Source organism: Tetrao urogallus (genome assembly GCF_951394365.1).
Source record: "Tetrao urogallus genome assembly, chromosome: 6".
In the NCBI taxonomy this organism is placed as follows: domain Eukaryota; kingdom Metazoa; phylum Chordata; class Aves; order Galliformes; family Phasianidae; genus Tetrao; species Tetrao urogallus.
The window spans coordinates 2324294-2339568 of NC_136819.1; the positions used below are offsets into that span (position 1 = coordinate 2324294).

The following is a 15275-nucleotide window of genomic DNA, read 5'->3' on the forward strand; positions in this document are numbered from 1 at the left end:
GTTTTGGCCTGCACCACGGTATTACCGAGTTCTTGACCTCTGCACAGAGAGAGCTATAATCTGAACCGAGACTCCTCCACTTTTAAAGTCTTTGTAAGTGTGACTCACTGTAAATTTTCAACATCGGGCATGTTTACTACATCGAGCAGTGCGAGGTAGAAAAGTTCACATCCCCACGTCACCGCCCCGTGCCCGGCTGCGTCCCGGGCAAAAGCCGCCCCGCGGTCACCCGCCCGCTCGGACGGAGCCCGACGGGAGCCGGCGGGACGGCGTAGGGCCGAGCAGAGCCGAAGGCTCGGCCGGGGCGGGGGTCGGCGTGCCCTCCGCGGCAGGCTCGGCAGCCCCTCCGCAGCTCGCCTCGTGCCGCGCACCACGGGCGGTGAGGGGCGAACGATGCAGGGAAAGCGGCGGTGTCCCCCTACGCCGGGCTCCCGCCCTCGGCACGCCGCCCCGTTTCCGCGGATAAAGGCGGCCGGCAGCGCCCGCTCTACGGGCACGGGCTCCGCAAGGAGCGCCGGCACCGCGGGGCTGAGCCTGAAGCCGCGCAGACGGGCACGAGGTGAAAACAGGCTTACAGACGGTAACACAGGTTCCGTCAAATCAGCGTCGGGCAAAAAGAGGGCGGTTGGTTTTCAGGCAGCTGGAAACGCGGCCAGCGAAGCCAGGCTCATCTCTGCACGGTAGTTGGCCACCCGCTTGCCGCGGCGGCACCTCCTAGCAAAACTCCTGAGTGGAAGGAAAGTCCTTTTTCTCCGGACGCCTCTGAGCCCGTGGGAGTAAAGACAAGGGCTGCTCGGCCTCAGCCACCTGTTCTGGCCGCGATGTGAAGCAGGACGCGTGCTGTGGGGCTGCCCCCCGGCACGGTGTCCCGACCCACGGGCTGCCCCACGCATCCCTGCTGGCTGCCGCTCGGCACAAGTGGCCATTCCTGCCGAGCTCACACGTCCCGCGATCGGGCTCACCCCACTACACGGACGAAAGACCACTTCGGTGGAACAAGAGAAAAAGAACCCTTCGGATCGTGCTTGGCAGACCCTTCGGAAGAACCAGAGCTGCTCGCTAAGGAAACGGCAGGAGTCGGGCAGGTTTCTCCCCGGCTCTCCCGAGGGTCCCCACTCAAGGGAAGAGCTGCAGCCTTCACTGAGCTCGGAGCCTGTGGCCAAAGCGCAGAGCAGAGCGGCGGAGCAGCCGTCCCGCCGAGGGCAGAGAAACCCCGCAAAGGGGCTCGCAAAGCCTATTTATAGACGGCCCCGCCAGGGCAGCCGCTTTGGTCGCCTCGGCCAGGAGCTTTCCCCGCCGGTTATTCCGCACGCTAATCTCTCTGGATAGGCTTCTTTCCTTCCTTCATTACCTCATTCCCTCCTTCCCTTGACGTCAACTCACGTTCGTTAGCGAAGCGGCTTCTGGAAGTGACAGAATTGTGTTGTCCCGCTTCCAGTGCTGATTAATCAGAGGCGATAGAGCCGGCCTATGAGAGGAGCCGCTGCGGCTTCCTTCGCTCAGGGATATTGTTTTGTGTGCCGCAGTTACTTAGCAACTCCGAGATACGGGACCGGCTCCAAGTTCACAAAAAGTTGAAGAATAAATTTTGGGGAACTTCTCACTAAACACGTTGTAAAACTGCGAGAGGCACGCCCAGCCCCCACGCCACACCAGAAAGAAGGGAAGCCGCGATTGCAGCAGGCCTTCTGTTCGCGGGAGCAAAACTCCACATATGCTTTTCTCCCAGCAAGGAAATCCGAGGCTTTGCCCTCATATTGCCCCATTCTCGAAAAATCGCCTCTCTGTAGTCCGGTCCCCTCCTCTCCAGGGAGTGGAGCCGAAACCTTTCAGGGAACTGTCGTACAACCGCCCGATCCCGCACACGCTCTGCACGCACCCGCACTGCCGTGCCCGGTGCCGGCCGTGCCGAGCGCAGGCTGCGCTGTGGGACCGGAGCGAGGCCGCCGAGCGGGGGGCTGCAGGCACCGGGCTCGGCCTCGGGCAGAGAGGGATGTTCTGGGGCGCGCTTGGACCGGGCTCGGCCGGCGGGGAGCCCCCATGGCTCGGGAACGGCACCTGCCAGGTGCCCGGCTCGGCCAGGGAAAAGCCCGAGACGCCGCGGGTCTGGGGTGCGGGGCCAGTGCCAGTTTTTGTTCTTTCTTAAACTCGTGCATCCTATTTTCCTTTTTGTTGATGCCGTTGTTTTGGTTTTGTTTGTTTGTTTGTTTCAAGAGGAAGGCAGACACGACCTTCTTTCCCCGCTGATACAGAAAGCCGTCGGCACAACACTCCAGCGCTGGAGCTGCCCGAGCAGCAGCCGGCACGAACCGAGGGGAGGGGGAACGGGGCGAGGCGGAGGTACCTGTTGTAGGGGGTCCGCAGGAGCAGGGCCTGGCTGCCCGTGCAGCTGTCCGTGGGGGTGTGACAGCCGTACACCGGAGGGGGCACCGAGTACTGCTGGTCCCCTGCGGAGAAAGCGGGACAGGTTAGCCCGTGCCGCGGCCGCCGCCCAGCCCCGCGTCGCTCCGGTCGGCACCCATTACCTAGAGATGGCTGCTGGCTCATGGGGTCCTCGTGTTTGAAAGAGTGGTTCGTAAACTGCGCGGCGTGGTGAGACGGCGTGTGGCCGTAACTCGGAGTCCCGTCGAAGGCCACGGTGCCGTAACCTGCGGGAGAGAGCACCGCGGGTTCAGGGGCCGCCCGGCCCGCACCCGCTCCCCGCACTGCGGCTCCATGCGGCCGTCGGGTGAGAGACGTCCCCGGGGCAGCCCCAGCGCCCGGGCACCGCGGGGAGAGGCGCGGCCGGGGGGCCTCCCGGCCTCCGCTCCCCCGGCGCAGCCGTGTGACCCGCGGGGTGCGGGGCCGTCGGGGTGCGGGGGGCGGCCCTGCGGGAGGGCCGAGGCGAGCAGCCCGCTCCGGAGGGCGGAAAGTCGGAAGTCTCGTTCACGTTTCAAGAGAACAGATCGGCTTCGGTAATAAAAAGGATGTTTTCATTAATTGTTGCTCATACTAAAGAGGAAGATTCCCATCTGCTCTGTATACTCCTCTGCCGTTTCCAATTTAGAAGTTACCCTTTAATCTCTCTCTCTCTTTTTTTTTTTTTTTTTTTTTTTTTTTTTTTTTTTAAGAGCAGCTTTCTGAGGAGTCTGCGATGAAAAACGTTACACGCAAAACTAAAACTCCTCCTTTCAGCGAAAATTGCTCTCCAAAATAACAAACAGCCGATTTGGTTTCCTACGCCGAGCAGATTCAGATGGAACGCGAGCACCTCTGCTGACCCCGGGCCGCCGCGAGCCCGTAAATCAGGTGCTCGGACACCGACTTTCATTAATGACTTGGAGCTGGCTAAACAACTTTGGCTAAGAAAGTAATTACAAAGTAATATTATCTCGGCGGCTTCTCGGCTCGTCAGCAGTTACCCCCAGAACCAAGCTGCTCCGAAGTCACTCTTCCAACAAAACAAAACAGAAAGCCCGGCGCGGGCTGGGAAAATGAACGAGGCCGGCCCGAGCGGCCGCTCTCGCACCCTGCCGCGTCTCAGCCCCCTCCCTCCGCTCGGGCACCCAGCGGGATCCTCTGCCTTGCGGCGCGGGTGCCCGGCTGATAACCACAGGCGCTTTTCCGAGCTGTTCCCATAGGGGTAACGCAGGGACCCGCGTGCCGCTTCCGCAGATGATTGTCTCTGCAGACAATAAATTGGACCCGGCCGTAATACGGGATTTGATCAACCTGCAGAACCGCGCAGGAGAAATTAAGGGAGTGATGGAGAGGGGGAAAAATCCGAGGGCTTTATAGCCCTCACCTTCGCGACGGGTTTGAGCCGACACCGGCCCGGCGGGGCTCACTCGCCCCGGCCCGTCGTCTCCCCACGCCCGGAGCCGCTCACGGCGGTGCGAGCGGCGCTGACAGCGCGGTACCGTGCGGGCTGCCGGCCCGCAGCTGCTTCTCGCTCCTTATCTCCTCCCTTGGCTCTCGGGGCAGAGGCTCAGCCTTCAACTCCCTTTCCCCTCTGCCTCTTTTTTTTTTTTTTTTTTTTTTCTTTCAGAAAACACTAACACTTTCTACATTACTTTTGGCCCGGCGCAGACTTTTGGTGACCTTCACAATGCAGCTCGGAGCAGAACGATGTTTTGGCCGCATTTTCCGGTGCTGCCTGACCCAAAGCTTCAGGAATGTGATAAGAAAGCCGAGTTCTGAACCGAGCTGCCGATAGCGAGGTCTCTTTAATTAGGGCGTTATCAGAGCCGGGCCCGATTAAAAGGTGCTGAAAATAATTGCAAGCCATACAGCTGCTGCAGCACGGGGCCCGACCGAGGACTCTGGCTGTGGAGGAGCCCAGCCGGGTGAAAGAGACGGGCGGCCCAGAAAGGGAAAGCTGGGCAGAGCTTCCAAAGCCTCACTCCCTACCCCCACGCCCCGGCCCGGACTCGGCTGAAGTGTCATCGCAGAGCCAAGGTAACGTCTTTCCCACGGTCGGAAGAACAGGCTATAAGCCCGGGAGTTCAACCTTGAGGAGAACGAAAACAAGAACGTTTTATCCGTCGCCGAAAATAAATCAATCAGCGAATAGAAAAACGAGCAGCCTTCGCCGAATTCCTCCTCGCCGAGGGAAGGAGCGCTACCCGGCCGGGCCGGAGCGGGAGGGAGGAGCCGCGCTGCCCGAGCTCTGCCCCCCGCAGCAGGGCACGGCCACGCACACACCTGCTCACCGAGTGCGGGAGCTGCCGCCCGCTGCCTTGGGGGGAGCAGCGGTGTGCCCGAGAGCTGCGGAGCCCTGCCGGGCCTAAGGCCGCAGACAGGATGGGTGCCGCGCTTCTGAGCATTAAAGGCTCCCCTCGCTTTTAGGGGCTCAGCAATTAGAGGACAACCGCTCACCCACCCGCTTAGGCCGAGGCTCATTCCCTCTCCCTTCTCGTATGACTTCTGCTCGGCCATTAAAACCATCTCAGCTATCTGGAATACTTTCAGGTGTCCGAACAACGCCAGAGGCTCCGTGCAGCGACGGCCGCCTCCGGGGATGCTGTGTAGCTTCCCCAGCCTTGCCGGGTCCCGCGCACCGCTCCCAGTTTTTCGACACAGCAGACCGGCAATGTCCGGGCCTCCTCTCCCTTCCCCCGGCCCGCCTCCTTTCGCTGCCCGTCCGGGAGCAAAGGCACCCCGAAACGGCAGAACGCCGGCGGACCCTCCACCCGCAGCACCACGCCCGCGGCCCCAGGCTATCTGTCGGGCCGCGGCAGGGCAGAACGCCCGCCGGCAGCGCGGAGCCGGCCCCGAGCCTCTCTGGTGAAGCCGGCTGCGAGAGCGCAGCTCCGGCCCCGCTCCTCCGGCCGCCCCGCCGCACCCGGGCAGCTTCCCCCGGGCCGGGCAGCGCGGGGACGGAGCGCGGCGGGAGGCGCAGCCCGGGGATCCCCAGCGAGAGCTCCGCGCTCTCCCTCCTTGCTCGCTTTAGCGCCGGCAGATGTTTACATTGCGGCCGCTGGAAGAAAAACCATTAGGCGATAACCCCGTTCCGTAGGCGGGGGCTGACCGATCGTCAGCCGCGCACCCACGCGAATTTCTCGGGGCAGAGCGAACCGCGGGGCCGCTGTGCTCGCAGCCCGCCGCGGAGCCGCCGGGAGGGAACCAGAAGCCGCCTGGTGCGCGCCCGGCCCGGGGAGCCGGCGCTCCCGAGGTGGGTTTGACGAGCGCCTGGAGAGCAGCACCGCGTCCGGGTCGAGGGGCTGCCCACAGAGGTAAACAACCCTACCCCCACCCCTCCATCTCCCTGTCGGGACCGTCCGCAGTCCGAATACGACCCCGAGAAGAGAGGAGGCTGCTCTGGCCAGGGTCCCGCTGTGCCCGCGGAGAGCCGACCGGAGGGACGAGGCGGCGGCAGGGGCCGGCCCGACGAACCCCGCACGATGGCTGCGGGCTCCGTGCATGGGGCGAACGCAGCCCGGCGAGGCTCCGGCGGTGCCCGCGGGGCCGAGCCCGAGTGGTTGGCACGCCGCCCTTACCCTGGTTGCGGATGGCTTGCTGGCTCTCCAGGCAGTTGGGCAGGTAGGGCCCGTTGGGGAACATCCTGGCCTGGCCGGAGGGCGGCTGGCTGGGCGGCGGGGCGCCGAAGGGCCCGTAGCGGCAGGCCCCAGCCGTGCCCGTGAACTGCCCAGAGAAGTGGACGGTGAAAGCGCTCAGATACTGCTCCTCATGCGGGTCCGACCCGTTCCAGCTGGGTTCCTGCTTGATGAAGGAGTGCGGCCCCAGCGAGCCGTAGGAGGCCCCCGGGGGGAAGTCCAGGACGGGAGCCCACTGTGCAGCGCTGCTCACCGGCATGGCGCAGTTGCTGTTGCCCGGTAGGGAGGGCACGGAGGGCAGCAGCGCGTTCAGGTCCCGGACGTCTGACCCCATCTGTTCGCAGACCTTCTGCCTGCCGCCGGGCAGCCAGTCTCCTCCCGGGCCGCACTTATTCCAGGACACCTGGCCTCTGCCCGCCAGGCCGGAGGCCGGCTCCGGCTGCAGGCACCAGGCCGGAGAGCTCAGCCCCTTGGGGGAGGTTTGCTCCGCGACGCAGCTCCCCGGGTCCAGCCCGGCGGGAGCAGGCAGCAGCGACAGGGAAAGGTTGTTCTCCAGGATCGCCTCCGGGGCCGCGCCCGCTCGCAGCGCAGGGCGGGGTGCGCGCGTGTCCGTGCGGCCGCGGCCGTGTCCGTGTGTCTGTCCGTGTGTCTGTCCGTCTGTCCGTGTGTGCCGGGGGGTTGGGGGGGGCACGGCCGCCTCGCACGCCTCACCTCGGCTGCCTGCTCGCCCTCAACTTTGCAAAGCTCAAATAGAGGCGCTCGCAGGGGAGGAGGAGTCAGCCGCGACGATCCTCCATTCACACAACCTTCGTCGAGGGGCTGCCCACAGCCCGCTCTGCTGAACCGACCCGGGCCAGCCGGGGGAGGGGGACGAGGGGGGGGGGGGCGCGGGGACGGAGGGGGAGAGGTTAGTGTGGGAGAATATATCTTCCCTACGCATCCCTCCCACCCTTCCTCCGGTGCAAGCGCCACTAAATCTCACCCTAACATCCCTTCGCTTTGGGAGACGTGGCGAGAACGCCAGAGGGATGCGGGCGGCCCCGTAAGTACGTGCTGCGCCGCTTCCCGCAGCCCCGCGCACTTCCCGCGGGAGCCCCGAGGGCGGCGGGGTCGCAGTCCCGGGCACCGAGCGGAGAAGCCGCCGCCCCTGCAGGACTGAGGGAAGTGACCCGGCCCGGGGCGAGCCGACCCGGCGAGGGAAAGTGTCTTTCCAGGTGCTCTCCCCGCGCGGGAGACGTCCGCGTCCCCCTGAGCAGCCCGCGCCTAGAAGGGAGGAGGCGGCTGGGCTGCTGCGGGAGGACCGGGCACAACGAGCGCCCGCTTCGGGGATTCACCCGGCACGGCTCCGGGGAAGACCCGCACCCTCCCTTCCCTACCCAACCCGGACGGCGGCTCCGAAGCACGAACCCGGCGGCACCTCACGCATTATCTCGGGCGGCCCTCCCGGGCAACTCGGCGGGCAGGGGGCCGTTCCCGGCAGCCAGGGGGCCGCCACCTTTTCCCCGCCCCTACCGGCCGGACGGCGAGGCCCCCGGGACGCGGCCGTGCCTGCCGCGGCCAGGCGCACCCCGGCATCCCGCAGATAGAGCCCGCCGCCTCCCCCGATAGAGGCTCACCGAGCGCGGGATCCCGCCCCCTCCTCCCGAAGCACTCGACCGGGCCGTTGGAAGGCTTAGCCCCTAGGGCACGCGAGTCACAGCTCCGCGGGGCCGCGTGTGGCTGCGCTCCCGTTGCACTCCGCGCCCGGCCGACCGCGCTCTCAGCCCCGCGCCGCGGCCCCGGTGAGAAGTCGCTCCCCCAAGCTGCGGTGCTAAAAGCGCCGCGAGGAGCGGTTACCTGCCGCTGCGACGGTGGGCCCCGATGTCCTGCGGTGGCAACTCGCGCTGCGGCGTTCCCATTCCCCGCGGCGTTAAAGGTTACCGCGAAGCACAGCCGACCTCCAAACGATGTTTAGAGAGCGTAAATGCTGCAACAAAATAAATCGAAACGGCCCGTTACTGGCGAAACCGAGTGTGATTTCACGTTGTCCTTACACAGATTAATAACACCCGTAGGGTTCTGCTACTAGTGAAATTTTCACAGGCTGTCTTCAGACAAATCGCTTTTAAATCGCCCTCTTTGATGTGTACATAAACGCGTTTGTTACAGAAATCTGCGCGTACGATAAGAGCGAAAGGTTTCTCTGCCAATACTAAAGGCTGCGTAAGTCTGAAGGAGCTGCTGCTCTCTGTGAGGACACACAAAACGAATTCGGCCTCGGGAGACGAGCGAGCACAGCCCGCTCCCGCGGAGCGAGGAGACCGCTCCCGTCTGCTCCCTCTGTTCCCCTCTGCTCCCCCCCATCCTCCCCGCCGTGTGCCCGCAGCCCGCAGCTCCTGCACCCGGGGGATCCCAGGCCGTGGAAGGGTGCAGGAAGGTCGGGGCTGCTGCTGGACACGGTCTTTTCTGCGATGGATCAACATGTGGAGTTGGTCCCGTTAACCGCCGGCTCCAAAATCTACAACGTACGTACTTAAATATAAATGCTTGTGTAACTTAAACAGAGCATTTTATTTCCCATGAAAACTAGACCTCTCTTGGTACAAACAGAAAGCCTTCCTGTAACGGAACGTTTCTCTAGTTTGCACGTTTTTTCCCTTTTTTTTTCCTTTTTTTTTTCCTTCTTTTTTAATAGCCTAACTTGAGAAATATTCTGGAAAGGGAGCAACGTTTTCTCGATCTCTTAGGTTCTGCGTTATTCCGCCTGGGAAGAATACCGAAACCCTTTCAAATCTTCGCCTCCCGCATTTCCAGCAGACACGGCCGGGAGCCGAAGCAAGGGAGCCCTCGGCCATCAGCGCATCTCCCTCCCGGTGGCCCCCGGCTCGGCCCGCAGGGACGCTGCGGAAGGCACCGCGCCCGGCACCTGCACCTCGCGGCACGAGGCAGCCCGCCGGGACACCGGGCGGTGCCGGCACGGAACGGGCGGATGCTCCTCGGAGTCGAGCCGGGACGCGGCTTCAGCCGACCGGGGCGGCCCGAGAAGAGGGGCGGTCTGGAAACTTCAGGGAAACAGCTGGAGTCAAATCGGCTCCCGCAGCCGTTTCCTTACAGTCGGCACAAGCGAGAGGTAAAGGCTCCCGCCCCCGCTGCAGGGTCGAAAGCGGCCCGGGGCAGCACGTCCCCTTCCAAGCGTTGCGGGCGCACCGCTCGCGCCCTGCCCGGGGTCCCGCACCCCGCACCAGGGCCCCGCCGGCGAGATCACGCCGCGCCCCGCAGCCCAGAGGTCGCATCCCGGCCTCGGCGCGGTTCAGAACGCACAGCCGGCGGCGCCGGGCGCGGCGGCCGTTCTGCCGGGGTACCGACCCACACGGCCGGGACCTTCCCATTCTCTGCCCTCAAATTCGGTCCGATCCAAATCTCGGGCGGGCAGAAAGATGGCCGAACGGCTTTGATCGATAATTCCCGGCAAACGATCCACGTCCGATCCTGCTCCCGGGCTAACGCCACGAAACCAACCGGCGGGTATTTCTGGGACGGGGTCGTTGTACCGGGAAGAAGGGGCTCACGGAGATGCTCCCGAGCCCTGAAGCGCCTCCCAGGCGGCGTTCCGCTATGCGCCGCCGTGCCCAGCAGTTAACGGCCCGGCCATTCTACCACGCTTTACTAAGCTTCATAAACGATCCCCGCGCGGCTCGAAGCGGGGGGAGACCGGCTTAAACAGAGATAAATCCCCGGCGCTGTCGGAGCCGCTCACGGCACGCAGGGGGATCTGTCTCCTTTCACTCGGGGAGCCGATCAGACTTTGATTACTTAAGCGCCAAGAGCAGCAGAAGCAGAGCTGCGAGCCGCCCTCCAGGAGCGCGGAGAGGCGGAGAGGGGCGGCAGGATCTCACGGCGCGGCTCGACCCGGCGCTCCTCGCGGGAGCGGATTCGGGCCGGGGAAGCCCCGCGCCGCTCGCAGCGCCCCCCGGGGGCGGCGGCTGCGCTCGGCCCGAGGCCTCGGTGCCGGTCTCGGCCGGACGCCGGAACTCGGGCCGCTCTTCCACCGTAAATCTTGGCGACGCTGGAACTAATTACGGAGGGACGCGTCTCAATTTGTTCCGCATTAGCGCCGAGCCGGACCGCGGGCACCGAGCGCGGGAAATTGATGAGCCGAGCCGCGGGCGGCCCGCCGGCACTGACCCCGCGCTCAACCCGGAGAGCGGCGCGGGGCGGGCCGGGATCCCGCTCCGCCTCCCGCACCTGCGGGGCCCCGCGGCCGCACGGCGCTGCCATCGGCGCCCGGATCGCCGCGCCGCAGCGCCGAGGGCACGGGGCGTGCTGCTGGGAGCCGGCTGGGAGCCCGTCGGTGCGGCTCCGAGATGCCGGGGAATGGAAAGCCGGCAATCGGCAACGCCGTTCGGATCCGGTATGTGCGGTGTATTGAAAGTCTTAGTGCTGCAAGGAAATACTCGTGGAGCAGCTAAAACGATGAAATAGAATTCTTACAGGTTTTCGGTACTTAGAAAAGAAAATGAAGGAAAGAAAAAAAAAAAAAAGCCCTTAGATATATAGATAGACAGAAATACCCAGGTCTTTGCATGATCCCCAATGGTTCGAAGTCACTAAAATGACTATCTTTGGAGGGGAAAAAAATCAACCAAAACTACAGTAGAACGCAGCACATCGTACAAATGGGTACATGGAAACCGAGAGCTAAGGAATTCCTATTTCCCCCCTGTAAAATGCAGATTTCACCCCATAGGTTTACTTCACTCTCAATGTAATACTACAGAAGGAAATCACGAACGGTCCTGTTACGTACACAGATCCTCAGAGTTCTTTGAGCTCCCTGGAACGTTGCCTTTGAGCACAGATACACATCTGAGATGTACAAGAAACACTTACAGATTCAGAAGTGATAGGAAACATCCAACCATTGTAAAGCTGCTGTGCTCACTGCCACACTGCCGTCCTTGTGGTCACCGGTGGGTAAGCAGCGACTGCAGCTGACACCAGCAGCAGCCTCAGGCCCGGTGCCTGCAGGGCGCTGCAGAAAGGGCACGAACATGAACCGCTCCGTCCTGGATTCTCCTGCAGATCTGACACAACCGTGTTCTTAATACCAGCTGTGCCTGCTTTCATGTCACAACAGTGTCACCGTGGAAAAAGCACACTGCAACGGCACAAGCAAAGTCTGTATCTCACTCTGTTCTTTCAAAGCCCCTTTTAGCAGCGACCCTGCACAAAGATACTCCTTCCACCAGCCCTTCTCAGGGGGAGCAAACGGTGCTCTGGGGAGGTTGCTCTGACTTGAGCTGAGATATCAGCACTATTCCCAGGATTCTGTTCTATTTCCACAGACTTCAGAGGAATGCGTGCACAAAAGCACCTGACTGAGGGTGCTTCAGGGTACGAGCAGTCACTGAAATCAGTGCTGGAGGACTTCAGTCCATCGGGCTGTAACACCTTTGCACAAGGGGAAAGCAGGCATGGTCTCTGACTACAGATGGCCAGGACACAGGGTGCAGCCCTGCAGCTTCACTAGGAACTGAGCGCCCCTGCTCCTGCACTTACTGGCAGTCACATGAAGGCACACCTCTCTTCTCTCTCTGGACTGTATGCATTGATATGTCTAGATTGCAGCAGTACACAAAAAGCAAATAAGCTCATTTTTCTCTCTCCTCCAGTCAGCTAGAAGCAACAGTCAGCAAAAGTGTAGCTCCGATCAAAATGGAAACTTTGCCAGTTCTTTACTCTGAAGCTTCTTGATGTATTTTTTGTTTGAGGCCAAAGATTTACAGCCAGGCCCTCTCTTAAGTGCTATCACTGCTGTGTGTGATACCCGGCCCAGCAGTTCCATGACATCAGTGCCTCTGCCTGAGAGAGATCTGCTGCAAGCAGTGGCAGAAAGTCTGGTGCTGTCCTTAGGGTTCAGTACGACTCACTGGACTGTGCACATGCCAGCATGGCTCTCAGCAGCATGTCACTGCAGGACTTGGCTGTTCTCACATTTGTGACTGTTGCCATTCAGCAGCAGCCTCTGCTGCCCTCCCTGTGACCAACAGATTTGTCTTGCCAAACTCCTTCTGAGACTCATGCACAGACAGCTGGAGATGAAGCTTGTGGGGAGAAGTGTAGGAAGAAAGGAGAGAGAGGGAGCCCATGTGTTGAACTTGCCTTAAAAGTCAAATTTATTTGTTATGAGACACAAGGGACTCCTTTCCCTTCAGATCTGAACGATGCTTGATTCCCTTACACTCACGTGAGTACTGTTATGACAGAAGAGCTAAAAGCACCAAGATCTTGCTGTGGCCACGGAGTCACAGACTCTTGCACTGTTCGTCCTGACAACTTCCTTGTTTCTCCCTCTTACATCGTAGCAGGGTTCAGTGAATTACAGACCAGAACTAAGACTCGCTTTTGTGATGGCTCAACGAACCTCTCTTGGAGTGCTTTACATGTTAGTTGAAATGAAAGAGGCGAAACAAGGAAAAAAAGAAGCCTTGCCAACTTGTCATATACATACATATGTTTAAATGAAACAATGAAAGGAACAGCTCAATAAGTGTGACTCCTTTCTAGGGATCATGCGACCTCAGATTAATTGCTCCAAGAACAGATTTGCAAGTAGCACCATAATACTAATCAGGATGTTTTAAAAGTTTATGAGCAGTTGCTTAGGAAAAACAAGATAAAGCCTATGGAAATCTGATACTGGTCAACAGTGCGTTTATTCAAAACATAATACTGACATCAAGTCTCCATAAATCCTTTGCAAACGAAACTTCCATTGTGATCACTGTTCCAGATCTCAATGATTTATTTATTTTTTCTCTGGTAGACATTGGGTATATCTCAGAATGCACAAGTTATGCACCCACTGACACAGAGTTCATCATGCCCCCACGAGGTAATACTTTTTAAATTCAAATAAGATAATTGAAACAAAGAAGTATTCCTATAATGAGGTTTTATTACAATTATTAATTAGTGGATTAACGAATCCACTAACTTAACTTTTTTCTGATTTGCTTCAAAACTCTGGGCTTCCACATTGCCAACCAGTCAGCTCTTGGGAGAAGAGCAGATGTTCCATTGCACACCATTTCAAAACAGAGTTCTTAGCCATTTTTCTCCCACTGCTTCATCCTGAACAGCAGCATCCTTAGCAACCTGTGTATGCATTTGAGGAGACGAGGAGATTCTACTGCTTTGAGCAACTGCTAACATCTAAGGCAGACAGTGAAAGGCCAACCAAAGAGCTGCACCAGGAGGACAGACCATCAGCACGTTTTTCTGACTGACTGAGCAGAACTTCCCAATTCGTAGAAGCCAGACGGTCTTCACTAGTCTGGGTTTCTTGGTTTTCACATGCTGGTCTCTTAACTGCTCTAATCAAAATGGACCCTCGGTTATCAATTTACTGCAAGCACTCTGAGCAGAAGTCAAAATAAGTTCAGCAGATTGGTTGGATGTCAGCTAAAAACACGCTTAATTTTTCATCAAACAAACTTCTCTCAGAGGAACTTCTGGAGTCAGCCTTAGCCAAGGCACCATGAAATAATTCTATGTATGGGTGACAGGAACACCCTTTGACAGCTACGTATTCTTTATCAGGGAATGTGAACTCTTGAGTGAGCTGAGTAAACTCTCGAATAATTTTCCTTACATGATTAGTCTCTGTTGAAACATCAGCAATTCTCCAGTCAAATAAGAGCTCCAGAACATTTCACACTTCCAATACGCTCCACTCCAATGCCATGTATCAAGGACATAAATCAATACACTTAGTGTTAAAGGAATGGGATCGTTCCCACAGCCTCAGCACACGCGTTGGAGCTCACAGTCTCACAGGAGGTAGGTTTTCTTCAAGAGCGGTAGTATTACTTAGTAATCCCAACCAGAAGGGTGGCCTGAGGCCAGCCAGCACACGGGGGACGAGAGCTGCCCGACAAACGCAAGGAAGCCAAGGAACCTCAACACAGTCAGAAATGGGAAGCACTATCCAGCCCTCCATGCCAAGCCATGAGGTGACTACGGAGCTATGCTTTGTGGAGCGCTGTGAGGCTCCGAATACTCTTGTATAACATTTCCCAAATCACAGAAGTCCCCTGGGAAATGTCAGTAATCAAACAAAATCTCGTGGTCAGGAAGCTTTTCTTCATTCAGCCAATTTTATTTCCCCTTCATCATTCCATCTATTACTCATTACATCCTCCTGCCAAACACGACATAATTCTCTCTCTCTCTCTCTCATGCTCACGTGTTTCAGTTCCATGTAGACCACGATGCCCTTTCATCCCAGCTTTTCCTACTCGTTAGTCAGGCTGCACATATTTAGTCCTTTTCATTTTTCCTGCTGTCCTCCTCCGAGCTCCATGCAACAGCATCTCTCCAGAATAGAAGCACTCCACGTCAAATCAAGTATTCTGCACATAACTAGATCTGGCAGTCTCCAGACGTAGAGCCGCAAAAACCAATGACTAAATCACCTTAAAGAACTGAGAATCCAAAGCCATAAAATTGTCAAATCAGGGTAGGAAACTCTGGACGACACTGCAAGATCAGCTCTGCAGGAAGCCCTTAACTAACAGCATCTTCAGAAATTTCCCTGGTCTGTTTTATGGTTCTTGTCTCAAGGAATGTGTCACAAAGTACGTATCTGTGGTGATTTTTATGTTCAAAATATTTTATAAGCATTCTCTCACAGTGACTTTATTGAGATAACAGTAACTACATATCATAGTTATACTCTTAGAGGAGATTGTTGAGACAAAAGTTCTGAAACAGTGAAGCTCGTGTAGAGACAACTTCACGCTCAAATAAATCACTTATTTTTAGCAGCTCATGCTCAAAACATCAGAACATCTGTATCACTGTTACACAATACTTTCCTTCTATTATCGTATACTACTTTGAAGCAGCAGCTTCCACAGCCTTTCCCTGCTAAAAATGTGTGCTTCTTATCCACGAAGAATGCAATGTCATTCCACGAAGCAAACCATATTAAAAATTATACCTTATCTATGTAATCTAAAATTTCATAAGCCGAGAGGTTGAAAGACTTCAACTTCAGTCATCCGAAGACGGTGAACACGCTAATTCATCTAATCAAACCCCGAGAACACTGTACATGTGAAACTGGGTTTACACCTGGCTAAGAAAGGCAGTTATCTAGATACTTTCTAGTAGATTCTCCCAGTTTTGCTCTGACTGGACATGAACAGTGGTGTCTGTATGGGTGCATTATCATTGCCTGAAGTCAACGTTTGATTT

The 15275-nt window shown here is 58.2% G+C and overlaps 1 protein-coding gene across 4 annotated transcripts in view; it reads right to left on the minus strand.

Annotated features, from left to right (window-relative positions):
* Positions 1 to 6369, minus strand: part of WT1 (WT1 transcription factor) — a gene marked incomplete at both ends in the record, with an annotated part of 31999 nt that extends 25630 nt beyond the window's left edge. For all 4 annotated transcript variants that reach the window (XM_079537091.1, XM_079537090.1, XM_079537089.1 and 1 more), the window contains 3 exons: positions 2345 to 2447; positions 2526 to 2648; positions 5979 to 6369. In XM_079537091.1, coding sequence (XP_079393217.1) covers positions 2345 to 2447; positions 2526 to 2648; positions 5979 to 6369 — 617 coding nt within the window. The remainder of the gene's footprint in view (positions 1 to 2344; positions 2448 to 2525; positions 2649 to 5978) is intronic.
* Positions 6370 to 15275: the final 8906 nt, after the last annotated feature.